Below are 27,732 nucleotides of genomic sequence, written 5' to 3'. Positions count from 1 at the left end.
TGTGTGTGTGTGTGTGTGTGTGTGTGTGTGTGTGTGTGTGTCGGGGGGCAGTGATGTTTTAGAGCTTTAGATGCCCCTACAATTTCCATCGTGTCCTTACAAAGCCATCCTGAAAACATGCTAGCTAAGTGTCAAAGTGTGCTTGCTGTAAGTGTCAAGACAGATCCACGGGTGCCCGCTTTTAACTGGACTGCAGCCATGACCCTTGCTTGTGATAATTATGGGTCCCTTACAGAGGTCTTGAAGACCCTTCCTAGGCTGCTCCCTATGGAGAAGTTTGGGCTGTTTAAGATCACTCTTTTCAATACCAACAGACACATCGCCCCTCCCAGGACCCTGGGATGCTGCTCTCCCTCCACTCCCCACCCCTGTCCCACGTGCACATGCATCCCACCAACAGGAGAGGTGGAGCAGGGGACTTGGGATCCAGGTGCAGTCCGGGAGCCTCCTTTGCTAGGAGCAACGGGCACTAATCAGCTCAGCGCTGCTGCTTAAAAACAAAAGGCTGACCTGGTCCCTGCGTGTGTCTGAGGGTGTCACCTGTTTGTGATCCCGCTTTACTGGGAACTTCATAACAAATTAGCTACGAATATCTACCAGATTTAGCTGAGTCAGAATAGCTGGACTGAGCCTGGCCTTTCCCAGAGTCTACTGGAAAGTGTGCCTTTTTTCTTTGGTGGCAAAATGTGCCCCTTTGGGTAGACGATCACGTCTCTTTGCAACTTCTGGCCCGACAGCCTTAGACGCTCTAGTCCCTAGGAGCCCTCCCCCTGCCCCCGACAGGGTGGCTCACCACTGATGTTGAGCAGGTGGGTGAAGAAGAAGGACTGCTTGTGGAAGTCCTCTATGGCGAGGACGATGGGTCCATCCAGGCTGCTCCGCAGGGTCTTCTTGGAGCCACTTTTGTCTGCGATGAGCGATTCAAGCATGGTCCGCACCATGTACAGCTTGAAAAAGAAAGGAAGATGGGAAGGTCAGGGGCTGGCCTTCCATCCAGGGGAAAAGGTTGCTTTGTGCTGTGTTTCTATTCTTTTTTTCTGAAGATATCTGCCCTTAAAAAGCACTGTCTTAAGGAAGCACCAGTTTAGGGTTGGAGAAGTAAATTTGGAATGTGTAACCTTCAAGAGGGAGACTGGCCAGCCTGGCAGGATGTTCTGCCTGGGGCCGGCGGCCTCCCGGGTGGGAGGACCTGGTAATACCAGGTCTTTCAAGGCCCAGGGTCCTGCCTGCTCTGCTTGGCCCAGGCCGTGGGCATCAGAGGAGAACCTCATTCCATGTCACCCTGGAGTCGCTCCCTGCTTTACTGGACAGCCACGGTGGCACCAGGGGTAGAGCACTGAACTCAGAGTCAAAAGAATGGGGTTCAAGGCTAGGTACGCCCCTGACTTTCTGTGTGACCTTGGGCAACAAAGTCCCACTCTGGGCCTCAGTTTTCTTATCTGCTAACGTGAGGAGGTTGCACCAGATGCTTTCTCCAACCAGTCCCTTTCAGCTCTGACATTCCAAGGAACTGTGAAATGGGGTAGGATCAGAGCAAGCCCCCCACCACCTCAGGTTTCCGACCCTCAAGACCGAGGGACAGCGCCTCTGCAGGTATCAGCTGCATGGTACAGCTTGCCGAAATGCTGGGTGGATAGCAGGTGAAGATCGGTACTTACACAGGAGGCCTACTAGACAATTAACTCCTGCTTACAGAGAGCCTTAAGTGCAAAGGGCGCAAGTGCTAATCTACATCTTTCCACATCATGTGTCTTTGAATCTTAGGGCTGGAAGCGGCCGTGAACAGCCAGGCTAGTCCATTCCTGCTGCCTCCTGGAGAAGGGTACCCAACCAACCCAGCCAGGCGGTGTTATACCAGGGATCGGCAGCCTCTTCGGCCCTGTGTGCCACCAGTGGGGTGAAACAAAGCCCGCGGGGACCACTGGCAGGCCTAAGACATAGATAGGAGAGAGGAGGAGGGAATGGGAGGGCAGGAGAGACAGGGAAGAGGGAGAGAGAGAAGAGAGAGAGAGAGAGAGAAAAGCAAGAGGTATTGTATACGGTGGGAAAGCCGCCACGACTGCTAGAGGCCATCTGCCGACCACCTCTGAGATGCTCCAACCTCCCTCTGCCACCACGTCCATGCTGGCCGCCTCTGATCTTCTCTAGGACCACACCCACCACGCGCCTGGCCTGGGCTGGGCAGCACGGCCACAGAAAGGAGTGGCACGCCATCCCTGGCACAGCACTTTCCTTTGTGGTGAAGGAACTACGGGGCTGCTGGTTTATCAGGCAGCCCACCCTCTGCAACCCTGTCGGTGGGCACGGCTGACCATCCCTAAGACTCGAGAGGCACTGCTCTAATGACGGCCTTTGGAGGCCTCCAAGAGAGGAGTCTTCAATCCAGTCTGTGCGGGTGTCGACTGATTGGTACCAAATTCTAACGATTTGAAAAACCATTTCATCCCTAAGAGGGGAAACGTTTTCCCCACCTACTTTTACTAAACAAAGCATTTAATTCACCAGAACAGTAACCTCCCAGCTCTGCCAGATGCCATGTCTACTGTGCTCCCAAGGCCCTAACAGAGCCCCAGGGTGGGAGTCAGGAGACCTGGTTCTCGTCCCACCTCCATCTAAACTCACCTTGTGACTTGGACAAGTCACTTCCCCTCTCTGGACCTCAGTTTCCCCATCTGCAAAATAGGGGGAGGAACTAGTTTGCGACTAGTTTGTCTCTAAGGGCTCTTCCAAGCTGACTGTCTAGGAGTCTATCAAGTGTGTCTGTGCCACCCTAACATGACTTGGGGGTGTCGGGGGGCCTAACTGTTGGTGACACTCCTTCTCATATTATCTTTATAAATGCTCCGTTCTCCCTCCCTGCCCCGCACCCCTCTCTCATTCTCTGCCTGTTGGCCCCCTTTTGCGACCTCCTCCTTTCCTGTTTCTCTTTTGCCTCGCCTGGAAGCAACACCCAGAAGCCCTGCTCAGCCCCTCCAAGCCATTCTGGACTGGAAAGGTCTCTGGCCCTTGGCATGACACAGAACTGTCTGTACAAGCTTCCTTGAGAAGTTCCATGTCTCTCGAGCAGGCAAGAAAAGTGCAAAGGGGTCTGTGAGCTGCGGGCCAAGGGAAGCTACGATGCCAGTGCTGAGAACCCAGCTCTCCCGGGTGCTGCCTCCTTGCCCCCACCCCGTGCCCAGACACAGACACACATACAGTGAGAAGCGTCCGGGGTGGGCCTCAGATGGCTCATCTCAGATGATTCAAGGAATCAGGATTTCAGAGATGAGAGAGGTTTAAAGGTCATGTGAAGCAGGAGTTCCCAGCCTGGGGCTTTGGGGGCCTGTAAGACCTTTAAAAGCTATAATGGGTCCATATGCTTTTTCTCAATAGCTCAAAAAGCCTACCAGAAACTATTTATCCTTAAGTAGGGGGCAAGAATTTAACTGAGATGCCTAGGTTCTTTACTTTTTTTTCTGTAATTCTACCGACTACTTTGGATAAGCCACAGACAACCTCTCGTTGTTGAAAAAGCTCCGGTTGGCAACTCTGAATATCTCTGATTATTAGACTTTCTCTAAGTGGTTGAGGGCTTTGGATACTTGTGATGTTGGTGGCGGGGGGTACGGGGAATAACAAAAGCGGTGTTTTGTCAGTAACGTGATCTCATCCAAAGTTTTCATTTAACAGAGAAGATAACCAGAGCTCAGAGAGGTCAAGGCACTTGCCCAAGATCCCGCAGCAAGTCAGAGGCAGAACTTAGGAATTCCCAAGCTAGGACATCACTACAGGGGAAGCCGGGGTCAGCGCTCATTAACCAGGGACAGGATAGATGCATACAGATTTCACTTTAAACTTCTCCTATACTTTGGAACCTGTACTTCACAGGGCTAGGACAGCCGGTCCTGGTATTACCCCCATTTGCCAGATTAGACAACTGAGGCACAAAGAGATCTGTGTAACGTGCCCGAGGTCACACAGGTATCTAGGACTAGAATCCAGGTCTCCTGAATCTTAAGTCAGTGGTCCTCCCTCTTATATCAAAACAAGATGGCAGAATAAGACTAGAGCAGCCGCTTGACCCTGCCCCTCCTGCCTGAGGACCCCCAGCCCCACTGCCCCATGGTCCAGCCAGGATGACCTACCATAGCCTGGCTGGCCTCTGAGTCAGCAGAGCTGGCCTGTGCCTGGAGCCGCTTACCTGTGTGCTGGAGGGCCCCACGGCACGGCGGGGCACCTTGATGTCAAATCCACCTTTGGGGTCCTTCTCCCCTCTCAAGCACGGGTCATTGGGGGGCTCTCGGCCTCCCTCCCAGTCACAGATGGTTTTCCGAATTGCCTGTAGGACACTGGGGAAGGAAGAACCTGGATTCAGACCAGCTGGGAAGAGGCACTGCAAGCCTGTTTCTAGAGGCCATGGTGTTCCAGGACCATGTGCCTTAGAACTCCCGGCATGCTTGTGAAACATGCTCACTCCAGGGCCCCAGGGATGCTGGCTTAACAGATTGGAGGTGCAGCCCAGAGGTCTGCATTTTACAAGTGCCCCGGTGATTCTGAGGCCCACTGGCTGTCTGAGAACTCAGCTCTGAGGCCACACAGTGGGAGAGAACCTGAATGAAGGATGGCTAGTTTTCTTTTTGCTTATAGGACAGTTTCATTAGTCCATTTAAATCTCTGTATATTTAAAACTTGAATAATAGCTTATATCTGTGGCACACTTACTCCATGCTGCTGTGTGCTTAGGTCTATACACAGATTATCTCATTTCATCATCCCAACAGCCTAGGGAGTAGGTACCATCATCATCCACAGTTTACAAATGAGGGAAACTGAGGTGTAGAGAAGGTAAGTAACATGACTAAGTTCACACAGCTAGACAGTGGTGGATATGGGCTCCAAACCCAGAGATGGAGGCTTAATTCATCCCAAACGTCCAATCTCCTGAAAGGGCCTCATAGGACTTGCTGGAACTCACTGGAAGGTCCGTTTGTGTTCAGACACTTCCCTGGAAGCTGACTGATCTGGGAACGTCCTCTGTGGCCTGCACCCAGCACCCCCGATTTTGGATGTGGCCCCCTGGAAAAGGCCATCTGAAGACCCACCTGATGAGGACATTCTTCTTCTTCCGCACTGCCTGCCTGAGGGGTTCACGCAGGGTCACCTGGGCAAAGTCCTGCAGGGCTGCGTAGATGGTGTTCCTGATGGCCTGGTTGAAGACGCTCTCCATCCTGCCCATGAGCACCTGCAGGCCTTTGATCATGGCGATCACCTGGCCAGGCACAGATCGAGGTCAGGCTCACCGTGCCTTGGCATACCCGTCTGCCCGGTACCCTCACCACATCTCCGGGGGGGTGCTGGAGGAGACATCCTGAAGCACGAGGCCAGCGAGTGCTACTCAGAGTGTCAGTTCACGGCTGGGTGGAAACGTGTGCCAAAAGAGAAATCAGCACTCCGCCTCCCTCATCAAGGAAGCGCTGCTACAGAGCAAAGATGTCAGCCACATGCTGCGCGTGTGCCTCACCATCAGCTGATTTTCATTCTGGCACCGGCCCCCATCTTGCCGCTGACTGGTGACGACTGGCAGCTGGTCCATGGACCATGTTTTGAGTAGCACTCTGACTTTGAGAGGTCTCTCCACATCCCATGTACCCACAGACAATATCAAATAGAACTTCTTTCTATAGAATCTTTACAATCCTTGCTTTTGAAGTGATTTGGCCAGTTGCTGCTTGAGTCCATAAAATAGGATTCCTATAGAAGTCTTGTGGGGAAAGGCTTCTGCCCTTCTATTTACCTCCTCCCTAGCCCCTTAACTCACTTATCTGTCCGCAGAGGTGGGGAGACAGGTAACTAGGATGCGTGTAGCGTCACTTTGACCTTGGTGCTCACTTGGGATCTGTCTGCCTGTGGGGTGTATCCTCTCGTCTGGGTGCCTGTCTTGTCCTTGCGGTAATCACCCCTCCCCATCCCGAGGATGGGAGGTGTATATTTATGCAGCTGCTTTGCCTGTTTCCCAGTGGGAAGTTTCATGGGATGCGGGAGGAATAGGAAGCCTGGTGTGGCCTTGAGTGAAGTCACATTCTCTGGTCCAGCTTTACCAAACCTGATCCTTTGGCCCCCATCAGCCTCAAGTGCTAACTTCTAGATTAGCTCAGAATTCAGAGGGGAGGGAGATCAGCTCGGTGTTTTGTGACCACCTAGAGGGGTGGGATAGGGAGGGTGGGAGGGAGATGTAAGAGGGAGGAGATATGGGGATATAAGTATATGTATAGCTGATTCACTCTGTTATAAAGCAGAAACTAACACACCATTGTAAAGCAATTATACTCCAATAAAGATGTTAAAAAAAAAAAAGGAGTTCAGAGGGGAAAGCCTTGTCAAATCAGCCTCCTGACAACTGCCACACTTGTCACACCCCTCATGACATGGTCGATTTCCTCCCTCTGCACCAGACTGTAAGCACTGCAGGGGTGAGGCCTGGCATGCTGTGTAGGCTCCATCCCTGGGGCCCAGGGCCCTGGTGGGCCCTCAAGAGATTTTTCTTGAAAAGCAATGAGTAAATGAATGAATGAGCTTAGATGCTAAGCCTTTATGTTCCTCCAAACTGTAAATGAAGAAATAGAACATTCGAGGCAGGAGAAATAGTGAGAATAGTTCAGAAGGTAAGAATTTTCACTAGAACCAACAGTCTAATGGTTTTGCCGAAGAGAACCTTTATAGTGCAGAAATAATGAGAGAGAAGCTCTAAAGGAATGTTAATTCATAAAAGAATCTGGGATCCTGGCTGGCAATGAAACCAGGAAATAAGGGACAAAGGAAGGACAAAATAATGAAGATTTTTCAGAATAACTCCAAACACAGAAGAGTATGCAGATCTGTTAGACCTAAGGGAAAATCTTTGCAACTTTGGGCTAGGCAGAGATTTCTTAGCTAGAACACAAAAAATCACAAACCACAGAATAATAAATAAGTTGAACTTCCTCAAAATTAAAAACAGGTGCCCAAAAAAATGAAAAGACAAAGTCACCGATTAGAAAAAATATTTGCAACGTATTTGTGAATAAGGACTTGTATCTAGAATATATAAAGATTCTCACAATTTAATAGTAAGAAGATGGAAAGCTAATTGTAAAAAATGGGCAAAAGATTTCAACAGACAACACTTCACAAAGGAAGATGTATGAATAGCCAATAAGCACATGAAAAGATGCTCAATATCATTAATCTTCAGGGAAATGCAAACTGAAACCTCAGTGAGATGTACTAAATATCCATTAGAATGGCTAAGATTAATAAGACTGACAGCACAAGCACTGTGAGGGTGTGTGCGACAGAACCCTCATATATAACTGGTGGGAATATAAAACGGTACACCCGCTTTGGAAAACTGTTTGGCAGTTTCTTAAAAAGTTAAACATACACCTCCAATATGACCATTCCAAGAGAAATAAAAACCTATGTCTACACAAACGCTTATACTCAAATATTTAAAGCAACTTTGCTTACATTGGCCAAAAGCTGGAAATGGCCCAATATTTATCAACAATTGAATAGATACACAAATTGTAGAATAGCCACGCAATGGAAAAATACTCAGCAATGAAACGAAACAAACTATTGATACAAGAAACAATGTGGATGAATCTCAAAATTATTATGCTGAGTGAAAAAGCCACACGCACAAAATACATACTATATGATTCCACTTAAATAAAATTCTAGAAAATGAAAACAAATCTATGGTGACAAAAAATGTGATTGTTTAGGGCCAAGGATGGAGGGAAGGATGGATTGCAAATGGCATATGAAGTCTTAAAGGGAGACGAAAATGTTCTGCATCTTGTGTTTTTGGTTTCACAGGTATATATACAACTGTCAAAACTTTGTGAATTATACACTTTAAATGGATGCAGCTTACCAAACGTAAATTATACCTTAGTAAAGCTCATTGAAAAAAACAATAATATTCTCGTGGAGAGAGCACATTCATGACACAAGAGTTGGGTGCGATTAAAAAAAAAAGAAACATTCAGAGAACAAGATGGAGCTTTTGGACATTTAAAATATTATAGGCAAAATAAAAAATACTAACAGAGTTGAAAACTGAAATTAAGGAAATATCCCATAAAGCAAAACAAAAATAAGTGATATGCAATAAGACAGAAAAGATAGGAAAATTAGACACTAACTCCTGGGCATCCAACATCTGATAGATAGAAAACCTAGAAAGACAGAACAGAGAAAACAGAGAGGAGGAAATTATCAAAATTAAAATTCAAGAAAATTTCCCAGATCTACAGAACTTGTATTTCCACACTGCAATGGCCTATTTAGTGTCCCAAACAATGAATGCAAAAGGCCCTTATCATGATGCCTTACAGTGAAACTTCAGAAAAACTGTGATAAAGAGATGAGACTGTAAGATTCTACAGATGAAAATGAAAGAATAAAGTTAGACTCACATTTCCTAATTTCAAAACTTACTACAAAGTTACAGTAATCAAAATGGTATGGTATTGGCATATAGAAAGACATATAGATCAATGAAAGAGATCTGAAAGCCCAGAAATAAACCCTTACATTTAGAGTCAATTGATTTTTGACAAGAGTACCAAGGCAATTCAATGGAGAAAGAATACGCTTTCCAACAACTGGTGCTGGGACAACTGGACATCTGCATGCAAAAGAATGAAGTTGGACCCCTACTCACACCATATACAAAAATTAACTCAAAATGACCAAAGATCTAAATGTAAGAATTGAAACTATAAAAATCTCAGAAGAAAACATAGGAGTAAATCTTTGAGAACTTGGATTAGGCAATGGTTTCTTAGATATGACACCAAAAGCACAAGTGACAAAAGGAAAAATAAAAGGATCTTCATCAAAATTGAAAACTTTTGTGCTTCAAAGGATACCATATAGAAAGTAAAAAGACAATCCATGGAATGGAGGAAAATTTTTTCAAATTATATGTCTGATAAGGGACTTGTATCCAGAATATATAAAAACTCTTTCTTTTGGTGTTTGAATATTGATATATTTTTAAATATACCAGTTCTGGGAAACAAGATGCATAATAAAATTTTTTCCTCTTTTTCATTTTGGCTCATAAATTTGTCTGCATTTTAGAAAACAGTCCCTATTTTCCTGGTAACCATGGCAAATTAATTAGCTTTTTCTGATACAGAATATATAAAAACTCTTATACTTCAAAAATAGAAAGACAAATAACCTAAAATAAAATGGGCAAAGAATCTGAACAGACATTTCTCCAAAGAAGCTATGCAGACGGCCAATAAGCACATGAAAAGGTGCTCAATATCATTAGTTATTAGGGATATGCAAGTCAAAACCACCATGAGAAACTACTTCACAACTAGGATGGCTAAAATAAAAAAGACCATAAGTGATGACAAGGATATGAAGAAATTGCAACTCTCGCACACTGCTGGTGAAAATGTAAAATGGTGCAGCTGCTTTGGAAAACAGTTTTTACAGTTCCTCAAATTTTTAAACGTAGGGTTACCACGTGACCCAGTAATTCTGCTTCTAGGTATATACACAAGAGAATGAAACATATTTCCACACAAATACTTGTACATGAATGCACATATCAGCATATTCATGATAGCCAAAAAGTTGAAACAACCCAAATTTGTGAATATATAAACAAATACGATATATTCATACAATGGAATATTATTCAATCATAAAGGAATGAAGTACTGATATATACTAGAACATGGATGAACCCTGAAAACATCATGCTAAGTGAAAGAAGCCAGTCACAAAGGATCACATATTATATGGCTCCATTTAAATATAATCTCCAGAAGAGGCAAAACTATGCAGACAGAAAGTAGATTAGTGGTTGCCAGAGGCTGGTGGGGAAAGGGATGAATGGCAAATGACCACTAATGGGTATGGGTTTTTTTTGGGGGATAACAAAAATGTTATAAAATTAGGCAGTGGTAATGGTTTCACAGCTCTGAATATACTAAAAATAAGTGTACACTTTAAAGGGTGAATTTGTTTATTTATAAATTATATCTCAATAATGCGATTATTAAAAAATTATACAGAGGAAAAAATAACAAGGAAACAGGGATTAGACTAGAATCCAACTTTTCAGCAGCAACACTAAAAGCTAGAGAACAATGGAATAATACCTTCAAAATTCTGGGAAAAAATTATTTACAATTTAAAACTCTCTAGCCACTCACTATGAGTGAGTTTAGAAGTAAAACATTTTCAGATATTCAAGATCTCAGAAATATTTTCCTCCATAATCCCTTTCTTAGAAAGCTTTGGAGGATATACTCCACCAATATAAAGAGAGAGTCAGCCCTGGGGTCCAATACAGGAGAGGGACAAAGGGAATCCCAGGGTAATGATGATGAGATATCTCAGATCAGTAACTGAACAACAGATCTAGAGACAAATCAGTTCAGATTGGAGAGAAGGAAAAGGGGCTTCAGCGGGAATGGCTCCAAGAAAAAAAAGAGTAATAAAATTCATAAAATAATGACTGTGATTAGCTCTTTTGTAGGAAGTTTTACATTGGTATGTTTGAGGGCTCCTTTTTTATTGGATCATAGAAAACTTATCAAACAAAAAGGCAAAAGCTGTGCCAGAAAAGAGATGTATTCATCTTAGACCACATGACTCAGCAATGAACAGTTACTCAGTTATAGTAATGTAGAGCAACCGTTAATTTAACCAAAAAGTGTTAACTTGCCCCTTTGGGAAGATGGGAGAAAGGAATTGGGTGTATTGGGGGTGGAAATGGGAGGTAGAGATGAAAGAACTAAACTGTTTTCTCCCAAAGTACGAAATCAATAGAAAATGCCATGAATTGAAAAACCAGGGAACAGCCCCATCAGGCTGTTAGTGGAAGTACAGAGATAAATACCAGAAGAAATAGCTTGACAAGGTGAAAAGATGTTTCCTATTTTGGGACTCAGGGAGGAGTGAGGTGGTGCAGGTTACTGTAATATTTTTGCCTTGTTTTAGTGTTGTTTAATGCCACGTAAAATTACTTTTCTTTCTTTCTTTAAAATTTAATTTAATTATTTTTATACAGCAGGTTCTTATTACTTATCTATTTTATACATATTAGTGTATATATGTCAATCCCAATTTCCCAATTCATCCCACCACCACCACCGCCCCCCCCAGAATTACTTTTCTTAAATTTATTTTTACATGGTTTACTAACAAAATAAAAACTATAAAAACTCTCAATGTAAAGTAAGGACTAGAAGGAAATACAGAAAATGCCACTGGTGGTTGTAGCTGGATGATTTTCTGAGACTGTGGGAAGGTGAGTGTAGGAGTGGGGTTGAGAGGAGCATTTCCTAAACTACCTATGGTGCCTACGCATTGCTTTTATTAAAGAAAGAAAGGTATAAACAGTTTTACAAAGTTGTATGTCCTCTTTGACTGAAAGTCTAATTTTATATAAATAGGCTTGAGGAGGACTTTCTCGCCCAGTGATGACTGGGCAACTGTCTTCCAGGCTGACTGTTTGCAGTGGAAGTGCCAGGAGGTCAGGACCACTCAGCTCAATGCCAAGTGAGATTACAATCTGTCTGGGGAGAGAGGAGAGACCCACACGACCATCAGTGAGTGAACACATCAACCAAATGGGGTAAGTCCATGCAACGGACTATCACTCAGTCATAAAAGGGAATGCAGGCTTCCCTGGTGGTGCAGTGGTTGGGAGTCCGCCTGCCGATGCAGGGGACGTGGGTTCGTGCCCCGGTCCGGGAAGATCCCACATGCCGCAGAGCGGCTGGGCCTGTGAGCCATGGCCACTAAGCCTGGGTGTCCGGAGCCTGTGCTCTGCAACGGGAAAGGCCACAGCAGTGAGAGGCCCGCGTACCGCAAAAAAAAAAAAAAAAAAAAGGGAATGCAGTACTGATTTGTGCTACAATGGAGGGACCTTGAAAACATGAAGTAAAAGAAGCCAGACACAAAACCCACATATGATACGATTCTACTTATAGGAAACAGCCAAAATAGGGAACTCCATAGAGACAGAAGGAGACTGCTTAGGGCTGCAGGGATAGGGAATAGGGGTGATTGTACCGGGTTCTTCTTGAGGTGATGAAAATGTTCTAAATTTGACTGCAGCTGCCCAGCACTGGCAATATACTAAAAATTAATGAATTTACATTTTAAACTCGTGGTACTCCTCATCCAACTTCTGGCTGTGCAGCCTGGAGCCCGTCACCACCTGGGGAACATCAGCTGTCACCCTCACTGTCGACGCACCTGGCGCTTTTCTACCTTATTTCACTGATTCCCCCAAGAACACTGCAAGGGAGGTGCTATTATTATACCCCTTGACAGATAAACTGAGGCTCAGACAAGTGCCTTCCTAAAGGCCACATGCCTTGTAATAGACTGAGGGTTCAAATTCAGGTGGTGTAACGCCCGGGGCCCACTCACAACGACCCTGGTTGACTGCAGCACAGCACTTTTCAGACTTTTGGGTCTGTGATTTACAGTAGGAATTGTATACTGTCTACTAACTCAGGAACACGTACCTGCCTGAAATGACCCCACTGAGCCTCAGTTCTTTAAAGTACAGCCTGGAGATCAGCTAAAGAGCAACTCTAACCCCTAATGTGTATGACGCTTTATAGCCTTCACTGCTCATCTACATCATTATCTCTGGTAATGACTCTTTGATTTTCAACAATAATGCTGGGATGGAAGTGGGTAAAGATAATCGGCTCCATCTTATAGATAAAGAGGCTGAGGCTCAGAGAGATGAAGGGTCCGGGGGCAGCATCCAAGTCTCTGACTTCTAGGCTTCAGAGAGTCATGAAAGAGGAAGCTGTCACTCATAACCCAGCAAGAATGAGCTCCGTCACCCTCACACACATATCTTTTTGTAATCAGACAAACAAAAAAACCAAATCAGAAGGTTATAAAGCAGGAAGTAGAATCCTCCCTTTAGAAATTACTACTGTTAATGGTTTGGTATATATAAACATATACACTTATGTCCTTCCATTTTGAGCAAATGTGCAAAAGTATATTAATTTTGGTAGAAATGGCATCATTTTACATGCTGCCCTTTAACCTGTTTCTTTTTTAACTTAACAATATACGGTGTATATCTTTTCACGTCAGTACATCCATTTTAGTGGCTGCATAGTATTCAATGATATAGCTGTACCTTTATTTATTTTACCTGGTCCATACTGAAGGACACTTCAGTTGTTTCACATATTTTGGCATTATAAACAATACGGCAATAAATGTCTGTTATATATGTCTCGGCACAGTTGGCTTATTTCCCTGAGATATATATGTGCCAAACGGTATGCCCGTTAAAAATCCGAATACAGATGATCAGCTTGCCCTCACAGAAAGCCTGTAAAATGTGGACTGGCCACTCAAAGTATCTGAGAAGGTCTACATCCCACTTCAACCAGCAACAGACATCACCAATCTACTAGATCTTTACTATCCTGACTGGTCAGCATTCTATCTCATCTTAGTTTCGATCTGAAGTTCTCCAACCACTCCTCAGTCTGGGCATTTGTTATATCTCTTTTGGCCACGTGTTTTGTCCCTGCTGTTTGGTCTAATGGAGTGCCTCTTTCTTTGGGATTCTAAGAACAGAATGCATTTCTCACCGCTTCTGAAAGAACAACTTGGGGCAGAGATGAATTCGGGTGGGAGGAGGGGGCAGGGAAGTGCATGCACAGGAGGCCCATGGCTGCCGCCCGGCCCAGCACCCCTCCAGGAAGCCCTATGGCTGCTGACACGGAGCAGCCTCGGGGGTGGGGGGCGAGGAGACGCAGGGAGTCAGCACCCACCTCGACGAAGGCAAACTTCTCCTCACTGGTGTAGTTGTAGCGGGTGGCTCGCTCATACTCCTCGGCTGTGCCCGGGCAGTCCTTGTTGCAGAACTTGTCCGTGGGGTGAACGAGCTTCCAGGAGTACTGGGGTGAGAGAAGAGACCCATGCATCCAACAGCAGGTGAATGAATCAACCAAATTGGGTGAGTCCACACAACGGACTATCACTCAGTCATAAAAGGCAATGCAGTACTGATCTGTGCTACAATGGAGGGACCTTGAACATGTGAAGTAAAAGAAGCCAGACACAAAAACCACATATGATACGATTCTACTTATAGGAAACAGCCAAAATAGGGAACTCCACAGAGACAGAAGGAGACTGCTTAGGGCTGCAGGGATAGGGAATAGGGGTGATTGTACCGGGTTCTTCTTGAGGTGATGAAAATGGTCTAAATTTGACTGCGGCTGCCCGGCACTGGCAATATACTAAAAATTAACAAATTTACGTTTTAAATGGGTGAATGGTGTGGTGTGTGAATTATATCTTGATAAAGCTGTTTAAAAAATAGAGTGCCAGAGAGAGGCAGGGGCAGACAGATTCCAAGTGAACAGAGTTCAGGATGGAGGGGGCCGGGAAGGGGCAGACCCTCTGCCCTGCGACACCTACCACCTCCATGACGTGGGCGCTCCACTTGGACAAAAGCTGCAGGCCCCGCAGGGCCAGGTCAAAGAGTTCGCGGTACTCCTCGTCCGACTTCTGGCTGTCCAGCCCGGAGCCCGTCACCACCTGGGGAACATCAGCTGTCACCCTCACTGTCGACGCACCTGGCACTTTTCTACCTTATTTCACTGATTCCCCCAAGAACACTGCAAGGGAGGTGCTATTATTATACCCCTTGACAGATAAACTGAGGCTCAGACAAGTGCCTTCCTAAAGGCCACATGCCTTGTAATAGACTGAGGGTTCAAATTCAGGTGGTGTGACGCCAGGCGCCCACTCACAACGACCCTGGTTGACTGCAGCACAGCACCTTTCAGACTTTTGGGTCTGCGATATACAGTAGGAAGTGCATACTGTCTACTAACTCAGGAACACGTACCTACTTAGAGGTATTCAATATAGGCATGAACAGTTTTCACGAAACAACTTTATGCTCAATACTTGAGATTTCCTCTGATTTTTTATTCCATTTCATAACAAAATGCTAATTAGAAAGCAACTAAATTGATTTCACAACTCAATTAGAAATGACTCACGGACTGAAAAGCACTGGTGAAGATAAACATCTATCTGAACATGTAATATTCCACCGTGAAATACTGTATGTATGTATACTGTGTGTATGCATAGATATATGTGTATATATGTGTATGTGTATGTGTATAGATATACATATAGAGCCAGTCCTCATTATTTGTGGATTCTGTATCTGTGAATTTCCCTATTCACTAAAATTTATCTGTAACCTCAAGATCAATCCTTGCAGTGCTTTCATGGTCAGATTCAGACGTGTGCAGAGTGGGAAAAAATTTGAGTCATGTTCCCAGCTGAGGCTGAACAAGGCAACTCTCTGCTCTCTTGTTTCGGCTCCTACTGTACACAAGTGTCCCGTTCCTGGTCTATTTAGTGCCCCATTTTCCTCATTCTTATACTTTTTAATGGTGATTTCATTATTTTAAATGGCCCCCAAGCACAGGGCTGATGGTCTATCTATGCCCCTATGAGAAAGGAGGCTGTGATGGGCATTATGGAGAAAATATGTATTTTAGATAAGCTTTGCTCAGGCATGAATTATAGTGCTGTTGGCTGTGATTTAATGCTAACAAATCAACAATATATATTACATAAGGCGTCTTCAAGCAGAAGCGCATGTAAAATAAGGTTATATATTAAAAACCAGCTGATGGAAACACTGTGATCGGAAGCTCACAGGAACCTACCCCTGTATTTTCTCAAAGAGTGATGGTTCAGTACTTGCTGATTTAGTGTTGACGGCCACTTTACAGAATATAACTGCTGTGAATACTGAGAGTGGTCTGTACATACACATGTATAAACTGTACAATTCTAAAAATATCTTTGAGCCAGACTCATTCTTAGATCATACCAAAACTGGACAAGGAATGAAGGGGTCCCCAGCACTTAAATTATTCCCATAGCTTATATTCAGTTCATTGTCACATACAGTTAAGAAAGTCAAAGGTTTGGGCTTGACCCTGGTCCATGTCCACCAGAAGCCCTCTTGAGAATGTGGGCCACTCATCTAATGACCACACCACCTGCATTTATCTGGCTGTTCTCATTTCAAATACGATGCCCTTGGATCAAAGACATTTCCCTAGTTTGGGTTTTGGAAAGCGTAACTATGGCCATCGGCCACATGGTGGAGCCAGTGGGCACATGCGTGGTAGTGCAGAGTCTTCCAGGAGCTCCAGGTAATAAGGGAATTCAAATTTGGAGACCTATATTTATTAAACCAACATATATATTCATTAGAAGGATTTATACAGAAAGAGATCCAGAAGGATATATACATCCAAATGTTAATCATAGTTGGTTCTGGGTGGAAGGATTTTACATGACTGATTTTCCCTCCTTCTGCCTATCTGTATTTTTCCTAAGGTTTGTGCACCGATCATGCTTCCCTACAAAAAAAAAAAGGAAGAAAAGAAAAATCCAGTGCCAGTAAAAATGTAATTAGTGGGATCATCACAGGAGATTTTTATGACCTTATTTTGCTGCTAACTGTATTTTCTGGCCTATTACAATGATTATTTATAATTGTAGTTTAAAAATATTTAGATGGTGTTATCACCATGATTGTTCAGAACTTTGTTTCTCTTGCCATCCAGGGTGGAGCTGGTTTAGATCATGCACAGACTAACGATTACTGGGCTGTTCCTAGTTGCTAGGCACAATGCATTTTCCATGCATCATATTGTTTAATCCTCTCAATGAACCTTTCCAGATACTATTAGCTCCATTTTGCAGATGAGGAAACTGAGGCTCAGGGACATTGAATAACTTGTGAAGGTCAGCAGCAGAACCAGAATCACACCCAGTTCCATCTGGCTCTAAAATCCATGCCACCAGTGTGTATTCCCTTACTCCTCCGCTCTCCATGATTTCACCTCTCTTCTGGCCGGTCCTCACCCCTCCCCACCCTGGGCCCACACGGGCCTCCATCCCAGCAGCCAGAGCGAACTCACCTCACTGTTGCTGTAGCGAGCGAGTTCGGAGATAAAGCGGATGTGGTCATCCCGGATCTGAACCATCTGCTCGCAGATATTGTACTGGGGGCTGATGCTGCTCTGGGTGCACGTCCACCTGGGTAGAAAATCAGGGGGGTCAGAGTGGGTCCTGGCCTTAGGCACCTGGGTGGGGCAGGCTCCTTCCATTCACTAGCTGCTCCTGGTGCTTGGCCAACGTGGCCGGCTCCCCTGGGTGGACCAAGAGGTGTCCCAGCTACCAGCAAGAGTGCCTGCTAAATCCCGCTGTGGGGACTGCAGGCTGAACGGAACAGCCTTTTCTCCTCCTGCTTGGGGCTGGCCTCCCCTAAGACCCAATCGCAGGCTTTTCCAGATAACGGGTGTCCACAGTACTTACCAGTCACGTGAGCGGGGAGGGACTTGCAGCCTCTCTAGGGCTGCAAAGGACTGGAATCCAAGCAAAGAAAAAGCAAGGTGGGCAACCTCCCAAACCTATCTACTGACCCCGGCAGCACTACGTCCTGTGGTTGAAGCTGTCGTTGGAGGGGGCCTATGGGCGGGACTGGGGAAAACTAAAGGGATTGTGTCTCTTTTTCCAACAGCGAGCTGGCAACACGGAAGCTCTCTATGGAGAGGAAAACCACAGCCATTCTGAAAGTCTCTCTTTCTCATCTTCTCCCCCTTCCTCTCTTCTTTCTCAACTCTTTCCTCAACTTTTTTGAAAGAGATCTTTGGGAGAACATCCTAAATTGGGGAGGAAATGAATGAATAAGAATCTTCACTCTCCTTCCCCAAGAGAAAACAAGACAACCCTGTTCACTGTCCTCTGCCATCCGGTGCCGGGTGACCCAGTGGACAGATTAGCATGGACACCAAACAAAGCAGATATGCGTTGTAGAGAGAATTTACTATTTCAAAAGGAGCTCTGAAAGGGCGCTCCAGAGAATACTCAGAATGGTGACAGACTTCCTCATGCCTGTACTTTGGCATGACTTTCCTTTTGAGGTCCTTGTGTAGGGATGGGGACACCATCACTTGAACCTCTGACCACCATCCTGGTCACATCACCACTCCCAACCAACCTCAGGTGGCCGAGAATTCACGCAGGGAAAAGTGAAGAAATGAGTTCAGCATTCGGGACTCCATGCTTTTCCTGAAAGACCTCCTCATACACCAGCAGCCACCGGGTTATGAAAAGACTTAAACCGGCTTTCCCTGGCAAGACTCACCTGCTGTGGCTCAAAGCTGGTGGAGTTCAAGGACACTCCATTTACATACTTTTAAGGCCCTAATACCCTCACCCTTGACTAAAGGATGGTCGGCCCCACTCTGTATGGAAATGCAGGCAGAAACCTCCTTAACAAGGTCAGAGATCAAAGGGGTGGCCAAGACTGTAGCCGAATGTCCCCCAACTTCCATGAGGCGCTGACACCCCAGATCTTAGCTCAGATCACCTAGAGTGGTGGTTTATAAAACAACATAAGGAGAGGTCGTCAACCCGCTTCACAGTTGGAACCGTTGGAACAATACCCTCCACGGCATACTTACTGCATGGACACAAAACCTGAAGAGAGAACCAGTGTGATGAAGAACAAGGCCATCTCGCTCTGCCTGACCACTGAGGGCCGGTCACTCCTCCCCCTTCGCAGGGGAAGGAGGACTCCTGCCGTTCCCCTGCAGGCGGTGTGGGCCACCACGGGAACAGAGGAGGGGCGGGGCTGTGCTCTGAGCACTTTTGAACCCTGGCAGCAAAGGGCAGGTGCAAAAGGGCTCAGAGCACCATCCACTGCTCCCCTCGGCCAGGCGCCAGTGATTGGACAGAATCCACCTGCCCAGGGCTCTGGGGAGGGGGGAGGGGCTGAAGTGGCCCCTCGGCCCCCTGCCCGGGCTGGGCATCCTCGGGGGAGCCGAGAGACATTACGGCAGGCACTCACTTGGACTTGTTCTCTTCATAGTGAGCACTGGTCTTAATGTATCTGGCCAGCTCTATCTGCATGTCGCCGAAAAGGGGCACCACCTGCAGCTGCTGCAAAGGAAGCAAATACAGTGCGTGAGACACGGAGGGAGGGGCCAGGTGGCTGCCTTCCGCCGGGGGAGACAGGCCTCCGTGTGTGCCTCTGGGATGACCCCCAGTTTCTGCTTCCAAAGATGCTACTATGTGACCCTGGAACCACAAAGAGCCCCAGCCAGAGTAGAGGTCCTCCCGTGCCTCCAACCATCCCTATGTTCCAGCAACTGAGCCCAGAGAGGCAAAGTGACTTGTCTAAGGTTACCCAGCAGGCAGAACAGATGAAGAATGAGGACCAGATGGTCTGCCTCCCATGGCAGGGTCTTTTCTGCTCTAATTTTCCTTGGATTCGAGGATCCTCGCTGCTTTGAGCTCTGCGAGTGGGTGCCCAGATGCCACTGGCTGGGCATGACCTTCTTGAGAAACTCCACAACGTGAAGTGATTGAAACCTTTAACACCTAACACCAAATGGCAGACGATTCCCATCCGAAGACCAGGAGTAATGGCGAGGAGGCTGGTATTTTCTGTCTGCTTCTTAGGCACTAGGCGCTGTGCCAAGCCCTTCAAAACCAGAGGGTTTCTAGGGCAGTGAAACTATTCTGTATGATACCATAATGGTGGATATAGATCTTTATACATTTGTCAAAACTTACAGAATGCACAATGCCAAGAGTTACCCCTACTGCAAACCACGGACTTTGGGTGATAGTGATGTGCCAACAATGTAGGTTCATGGACTATAACAAATGTACCCCTCTGCTAGGGAGTTTGGACAATGGGGGAGGTTGTGTATGAGTGGAGGCAGGGGGTATACGGGAAATCCCTGTTCATTCTGCTCAATTTTGCTGTGAACCTAAAACTGCTCTAAAAAATAGTCTATTAAGCAAATCAGAAAACAGTATTTCAATCCACAGAATAACTGGGTGAGGTCAGTACTAGTATCATTCCCATTTAACAGATGGATAAACTGAAGCTTTGACAGCTGAAGTGACTGTTTTCAATCACTCCTAGAAGCTAAAGAGCTGGGATTATAACCCAGGGCTTTGACTGACCTATGTGATCCCACTGAATCCTCAAGGGAACCCTATAAAGTAGGTACCCTTAGCATTACTGTTTTTCGAGCCAGGGAACTCAGTTTCAGAGAAGTTCTGTGACTTTCCCAAAGTCACCCAGCTATGAAATGGCAGAGCGAGACTAAAACCCAGGTCTTTGTGAGGCGAGATTGTGGTCTTCCACTCCACCCCCATCTCATTCATGCGGATTTAAGGCAGAGGCAGATTTGGCCAGTTCTCCCAAGATGAGCTCTGTTTTCACTACGGGCAGTTCCAGAGAAAAGTAAAAGTTTCAGCTTCAAAAAGAAGCCAAGCCCAGCCACAGGATGCCTTTTGGTGACTTATTTCCCTCTTAACCTCCAAGAGTCGGTGGGACGCAGGCTTGGCCACACCTTTGAGGGATTCCACTTTTAACTGAAGCCTGGTTTTCCCGTGTCTGACCTCAGAGGCTCCACTCCAGGCCTGAAATGCCTGATGCTAGAATACACCGACATCATGGAATTCACTTCCAAAGGAGAAAACCCCTTTGCGAAAACCTCAAAGGCAAACCACAAGGTTTTATTGTTAAAGATTTGGGGCAGAAGATCAAATCTCTGAGGCACTGGGATGGACTGAGTGTGGGCTGGACGCTGATGAGGCATTCTGCCCAGAGGCACGGGGAGTGAGGGGCCTCTGGTGGGCCAGGAGAGGCTGTGCGTTTGCGAATGTGAATCAATGTAAAATCCAGTCTTTATTCATCCTGCTTCTGTGGGCTCTGATATATACTGAAAATTAAGGCGGGCTCTGTCTTCTGGGACGCACCTCTTTCTTTAGAGGGCAAGGGATTTCAGAAAAGGGAAACAGCAGTATGCGGAAAGAATCACAAGGCCTCCCGGCCGAATCCCAGCTGAATCCTGAGACTCAGGCACATGCCTTCTATAGTGTAGCTTCCTCCACCCAGGGCAGCTGGAGGCCCTAACACTCTATTCGCCTCCTCTTGGGGTCTTTAAAGCTACAGTTCAGTCCACAAGCCCCACTACTTGCTGGTTCATTTCATTCCTTTCCCCAGAGAGACCACCCCTTGGCCCCCTGCCCAACCCCAGCCCCAGGTGCTGACCTTAAAGAACTTATCGATTTTGCTGAGGTTGATCCTCTTCTTGGCATCCAGTTTGTAAATGTTACTGACATTTCCATCCATCAGGTAGAGACCAAAACCCATGACCTAGAGTGAGAAGAGGCAGAGCCAGAAGCCAGTCACATCCACTGGAAAAGTTTCAAAAAACCAAAAAAAGCAGATCTGTGTCTGTGTTCACATCCCCTGTAGTGACACACTGTGTGACAAAAACCCATGTGTCTTCAAAAAAAAAAAAGGTTGGGGGGGAAGAGACCCATAGGTCTACTTTCAACCAGAAATTTGATTTCTGTGAAGAAATGCAGAGGACCCTTTCATATATTATCACGGCGGCCACTTCTTGAGTCCTCCCCCATGGCCAGAGTCTGTGCTTTGGGATTTAGCAGGCGTCATCCTTCATTCTCACAACAATCTTATGAGTCAAGTTCTACACAATAACCTTATTCTACGGACGAGGAATTGGAGACACAGAGAGGTTAGACAGCTTGCCAAGGTCACACAGCTAGTAAGCTGCAGAGACAGGATCTGAACCGGGATCTGACAACAACATGTAGGCACTTAGATCCTTCTTGAGAGGAAGGACTGAGTGGTGCTGTTGCTGCATCCCTGGGCCCCAGCACATCGCAGGCACTTGACGAATACTCACTAGATGGTAAACGGATGTGAAACTATTCACCCCTTTCTCCAAGGAAACTACAACAAAGATTCCCAAGGAATCTCACTGGTGACTTCATTAACAAAAAGACCACATTTTTGCCTGACAGTGCCCTAAAAGCAGGTCGACAGGCTGATTCTTGATATTCCAGTCCATACAATACTTTCCTGAATGCTGGCTTCTTTTGCTCTTTTTGTCAAATGTACAGCAAGCCTGAGGAGGCCTGAATAGCTAGGTTGAAAGCAGCTTCCCTCAGCACACAGTTGCTATGTGACTGGGGATAAGTCGCGTCTGACACCTAAGGGAGTGGACTAGAGGATGGGCGTTTGCATTTTGCAGTTCCGCAGGGTGTGCACCAGACTTTTCCATTTAAGGTAGAAGGCGCTCCCTGGTGGCATCTGAGTTCACTAACAAACTGCAGAGACGAGCAGTGCAGGAGTCCAGGTTGAGGAGGCAGAGAATTGAGAGGGAAGAAGGTTGGGAAGCTGAGACGTGGGAGGATTAAAAGCAGGCAAGAGAAAAGAAGGGCCTGAGAATCTGATGGCAGCATCTAAGGATGCTTGGTGGACTGGGGTTTAGCAACCTACTTAGTGGAAGCAGCAATTCTGGGCAGAGCTATGGTAATTGCCCAGGCATAGCACTGGGGGTGAGAGAGACTGCTGAGCTCTGGGTGACTTCTCTGGATTTCTGACTGTGCAGAGCAAGCCAGAGTGAACAAGACATAAAGCCACACTGTCCTGCAAGCTTCTTTGAGATGTTATGGAAATGTTAAGAAGGGAACACCAACAGGGCTGGGATTCTTGAAATAGCAGGAGGCGACATGGAGAGGAAAAAAAAGTCAAACCAGCATCGGAATTTTGAAAGGGGAGGTTCTGGGGAAGAACGAATCAAAAGGGGTGATGCATATGAATATGGAGAAGATTATTCATTTCCAGGCTATTGTTGTCAGAGGGAAATTAGAAATAATCTAAGCAGCTAACGATAGAATAATGGCTAAAGAAATTAAAGCTCATCCATATAACATTATTTAAGGGCTGCATAATCTTCCAAATGCATTTAATGAAGTGGGATAAAAATTACACGTGCACAAAATTTATGTAAATTGCATATGTAAATTACATACATATGAAAATATATCAGCACAGAAAAAATGAGAAAGATATACATCAAAATGCTAAAAGTGTTATCTCTGGATGGAAAGATTGTAAGAGATTCAATTTTTTAATGCTTTTCTGTATAGTCCAGATTTTCTACAATAAAAATTACTTGGCAATTAAAAAATGAAACTTGTAAACTGATGAAACAAATGTGACCCATTTGGCAAAATACAGCAAAAGTTTGAAGATTCTGCCTTCCCCTTGAGTTGGCAGTTTTTTCCTCCAGGATGTCTGGCTTAACAAGAGTATGGACACGAAGGTGTTCTACAGAGTTTCAATGCAGTTTAGCAAACAAATATCCAACCACAGGGGATCTGTTAAATAACAATGTCCCCATACAATGGAATACTTGGCAGCCATTAAAAAATCACATTGTACTGGCTTCCCTGGTGGCGCAGTGGTTGAGAGTCCGCCTGCCGATGCAGGGGACGCAGGTTCGTGCCCTGGTCCGGGAAGATCCCACATGCCGCGGAGCGGCTGGGCCCATGAGCCATGGCCGCTGAGTCTGCACGTCCGGAGCCTGTGCTCCGCAACGGGAGAGGCCACAGCAGTGAGAGGCCCCCGTACGGAAAGAAAAAAAAAAAGAAAAGAAAAGAAAAGAAATCACATTGTAGAAAGAGCCTTAATGATGTCTGGAAAGGTGTATATGACATATTCAAGGCAAATAACAGGTTACAAAACACTATATGCAGTAAGATCTGTATCAATGCTTAAGTAAGAAGAAAGAAATATTAAAAACAAATGATTTTAAATAAGAAGGAGGTGACAGGGCAAGCCCAGGCCCTGGGGTGTGTGACGAGGGAGCTGTACCTTGAGGAGCATGTGCTTCTCACTGGGGGTCAGATACATCTTGTTCTCGTAGTAATCCACGCAGATGTTGACAATGTCGGCCAGCAGCTCCTCATAGCCTGGGATCACTTCCAGTTGCTGGTGGAGACACTAAACAGCAGTGCCCCCCCCACCCGGTTAGCCACTGTCCTGCACCCTCACACACACACCACCCAGGATGGGCCACCGCTGGGCCCTAGGACAGTGCCCGGCCTCACTGACTGCCCCAGGTGGAGGGGAGCCTGCAGCCTCTCCTCAACGTGCCCACAGTGGTTGGTCAGAGCTCCTGCACATCCCCCATGGCAGGGACCTGCTCCCCTTGGGGCCTTCCGTTGTATTTCCCGGCAGTTCTGATGGTTAGAACGTGCTTTATTGTGCTTTAAAGTGCTGAGCTGAAAGCAGTTCAGCTAGGCCCGTGGTAATCTCAGCTTAGTTTTGACAGTGTGGACTGAGCCCAAGACGTCTTCTCAGATGATGGTGGGAAGACCAAGCCCAGTGGAGGAGAGCTGGGCCAGCAGGTGTCTCCCTCCTGGCAGAACACAGCAGTACAAAGACATTTCCTGTACAAGAAGGCCTGAGGTCTCCACCCCAGGCCCCTTGTCTCCAAAGGGACACACTGACCCACGGCAGGGTGTGCATGGGGCTCAGGCGTGGGGCTGGGTCCCCGGGAAAAAACCTGAAGCCTCAACACTGAGGAGCCTTCTGCAGGTAACACAGAGCAGGGAAGGCCCAGTGAAGCCCTGAGAAAGATTTTAGCCCGGAAACCCTTTGAAGATTGAAGGCCCCTCTCAAGTTCAGGCCTGGGTCCTGCTGACATTCCTGCTGGTGCCTGTTTAGGTTGAATTGACGATGCACAAGACAGGTTATTTTAAGTCAGGCAGAGCGTGAGAGCCACAGCTGCATGGGAATACCCTGGCAAAGCGGCGGCAGCAACTATGACTACACCTTTTTATGTCCTTGCTGTCTATCAGGCTCTACACGTTAAGGGCTTTTTATGTAGTATCTAATTTATTTCTCACCACTGTCCTATGAGTGGCAAAACAACAGCCCCATTTTACAGTCGAGGAAACTGAGGCTTAGACCTTGCCCGAGGCCTCACAGTGGGTCAGTGGAGCGTCTAGGATGAGAAAACAAGGCGGTCTAACTCCAGAACCCAAGCTCTCAATCTACACCGATGCAGAGGCAGAACACTGGCTAGAAGGTTTTCAGAGAACAAACTCCGGAGAGGGTGAAAGGGCCATCTGTGGTTGGGAGGGGAGACTTAAGTCTGCAGCTTAAAGCCTGAGGAGGGCAAAGGGGACGGATGATCTGGACAGAGCTCCTCTGCTCGTGGGCCCCCCGCCCCAACCTCCAGGCCCTGGCCTGCGTCACGGGATGCCAGGCCAGGACTAACATGGGTTTGCCATCACCTGGGTGATCCTGTTGTGGTTGGCCAGGAACATGGACAGGTTCTGTGACTCCTGGATAGACTGGGGGTCCGCCATCTTCCTCAGGAACTGCGCCGCCCTGGGACGGGGTGTTGCAGAGAGAGACGCTCAAGCACAGCCAGCCTCAGCCGGGCCTCATGGGCCCCATTTCTCAGCTAACCCGGATACACTGTCCCTGAGGTTAAGGGGCTCTGAACATCACAAGTGACTCTAACATCAAAGGAGAGCGTGTTCTGGAGTCATTTCATTAGGAGGTGTCTGCACCCTTGTAATAAGGGTATCTGAAATTAGGAGGCAAGAACGCACTGAAGCTCAAGGACCAGGAAAGTTTAAGGGCAGCTAGCATCCCGTCAACCAGCTTGTGGTAGGACAGAGCGAAACGGGCATCCCTGTGCCTCACAGTGACCTCCAGTGAAACTGCACGGTAAGTCACGGAGAAGAATCGCAGGCAGCAGGATGTTTTGTTTTCATTGCGTATTATGTTATTTGTAGGAAAACCTCAATGTTTCTAAACGTTGTATGGAAAACCAAAGTCTATTTAACCTGACGGGATTACAGGTGAAGGGATGATGGGTGTGGGGAACACAGCGGGACTTAAAGGGAGAAAACCACAGCACTGGGACTTCTCTAGCCTGACCTGGAGGTGGAGGTGATGCAGCCTGTGTCACGATGGACCATGGAACACAGACAAGACACCTGTCTTGCTCGTGACCCTAGCCGGTCCACAGAGCATGTCGGCTGTGACCATGATGGAAGTAGTTGGCCATATCTGGGGAGAATTTGTGGGGAAGATACTGTACCATGAGCTAGCTGCCTATGGAATCTTTGTAAAATTGCCATTTCTGAATGGGGCTCTGTCTTCTGGGTACTCCCAGGTTTCAATTCACTCAGGAGGATAAAACAGTGAGGTATGTTGTCTGTTTTCTCCAGTTACCATGGAGCCCTGGGAGGATGTGGCTGCGGAGGGGGGCCCTCCTCAGCAGTGACACAGAAAATCCTTCCCAAGAGATGTGTACAGACAGGTTGGAGCATATCTGAGCCTCAACCAACACAAAGTATATTGGCTGCTTTCACCTGCCCTCCCCCACTTTTGCGTGGCTGTATCCAAATTTCTGGAGAGGACGGACCCCTCCACCTCCCTCAGTCCTTCTTTCTTGTGAGCTGACACTGACCTCCAACTGACCCCAAGGACGAGCACCCCTCCCATCAGCACCGCCCCAACACACACATACATAGTACAGCGTCTGATGGAGGGATCAGCACATGACCCAAGCTGGAGCAATGACAATCCTCCTTGGGGCTTCTGCAAAAGTATTTGCAAGGAGGAGCATTCTTTCCGTCCTTAGGAGCTGGGGTCGCTACATTGGCTGGTGGGACGCTTACAGCTGCTGGAGGCCACGCAGGGCATGAGCCTGCCTGAGAATGAAGCTGATACTGAGGAAAGCTGAGCTGAGAGGTAGAGGGAACCAGACCAACAATATTACCTAAGTACCTGGATCAAGCTGACCAGGACTTTTCTGTTCTGGGAGCCAACGCAGTTTCCTCTTCTACATAAGCAGTTTGAACTAGCTTTCTGATTCTTGCAGAGAATGACTCCTGTGACCATTTGATGATTATATTAATCACAATATAATCTCAGACTGCATGGGACACAGAAAATGCTGCTGCTCCACAGGTGGGGCAAATGAGGATTTGATTCCACCTTGAGACAGAAAACCCTGCCAAGACCCAGTTCTCCAAAACTCAGCTCTGCACCTTATTCCTTAACCTGCAGAAACAGAGGCAGGCCCCCAACCCCACTGTGTCTGTGGACTGGCTAGCTTGGTTCCGAGAAGAAGACTCTTAGAAGGGCTCTGTCCTCTTCCTCCCACTGGCCACTGGCCAGCGGCCCAGGAAGATGGGGGAGGGGGAGGGGCCCTGACCTCTTGTAGGCAGAGTGATCGTTCTTGACGCTGCACTTCATGTTCTTCAGCTCGTCCAAGACTGCGAACATGTTGATGAACTTGCCCAGGGTCAGGAGGTAGGCCTCGGAGACAAAGTCTTTCCTCCGCTCAGCGTGGCACAGCCGTTTCACCTCACTGCAGAAGCGTTCGATGGCCTTGCGCTGCACGCAGAGGGGCAGCAGGTCAGGATGCGGCGGCCTGGTGGGGTGCCTCACTGCACTCTCTGGTGAGGTCGAGCCTCCCCTGGGGCCCTAGTCAGAGCCTGGACATTTAGAGAAAGGCAAATCTGCCCAGAGGTCTTTCTCAGAGGTGTGCTGAAATACTAAGCTGATTTCTAGAGGGAAGCCCAGAACCTGCCCCCAAGTGAGTCAAACCAATGAATTCATTCACCACGCCCTTGCTAGAAAAACACTGTCTTGTTCATGTGTGTATCCCAAGACCTAGGACCGTGCAGGCACCAGACAATAAGGGGGCAGAGATGGAGAGTGAGAAGGATGCTCAGAGAAAGAGGTTCATTCATCCAACAAACGGGTGTTTA

General features: G+C 46.9%; 1 protein-coding gene across 1 annotated transcript in view; it reads right to left on the bottom strand.

Moving 5' to 3' along the window:
• CYFIP2 (cytoplasmic FMR1 interacting protein 2) overlaps positions 1–27,732 on the bottom strand; it is a 131,509-nt gene that overhangs the window by 74,909 nt on the left and 28,868 nt on the right. The window contains exons 6-16 of the mRNA XM_060144126.1: positions 27,174–27,355; positions 25,234–25,330; positions 23,807–23,935; positions 21,170–21,274; positions 18,947–19,038; positions 17,013–17,130; positions 14,470–14,589; positions 13,818–13,943; positions 5,082–5,248; positions 4,181–4,328; positions 794–947 (exon numbers count right to left, since the gene is read on the bottom strand). Coding sequence (XP_060000109.1) covers positions 794–947; positions 4,181–4,328; positions 5,082–5,248; positions 13,818–13,943; positions 14,470–14,589; positions 17,013–17,130; positions 18,947–19,038; positions 21,170–21,274; positions 23,807–23,935; positions 25,234–25,330; positions 27,174–27,355 — 1,438 coding nt within the window. The remainder of the gene's footprint in view (positions 1–793; positions 948–4,180; positions 4,329–5,081; positions 5,249–13,817; positions 13,944–14,469; positions 14,590–17,012; positions 17,131–18,946; positions 19,039–21,169; positions 21,275–23,806; positions 23,936–25,233; positions 25,331–27,173; positions 27,356–27,732) is intronic.

This window comes from Lagenorhynchus albirostris, chromosome 3 (genome assembly GCF_949774975.1).
Source record: "Lagenorhynchus albirostris chromosome 3, mLagAlb1.1, whole genome shotgun sequence".
Classification (NCBI taxonomy): domain Eukaryota; kingdom Metazoa; phylum Chordata; class Mammalia; order Artiodactyla; family Delphinidae; genus Lagenorhynchus; species Lagenorhynchus albirostris.
The sequence above is the reverse complement of the archived record's forward strand: the minus strand, read 5'-3'. Positions and strand labels throughout refer to the sequence as shown.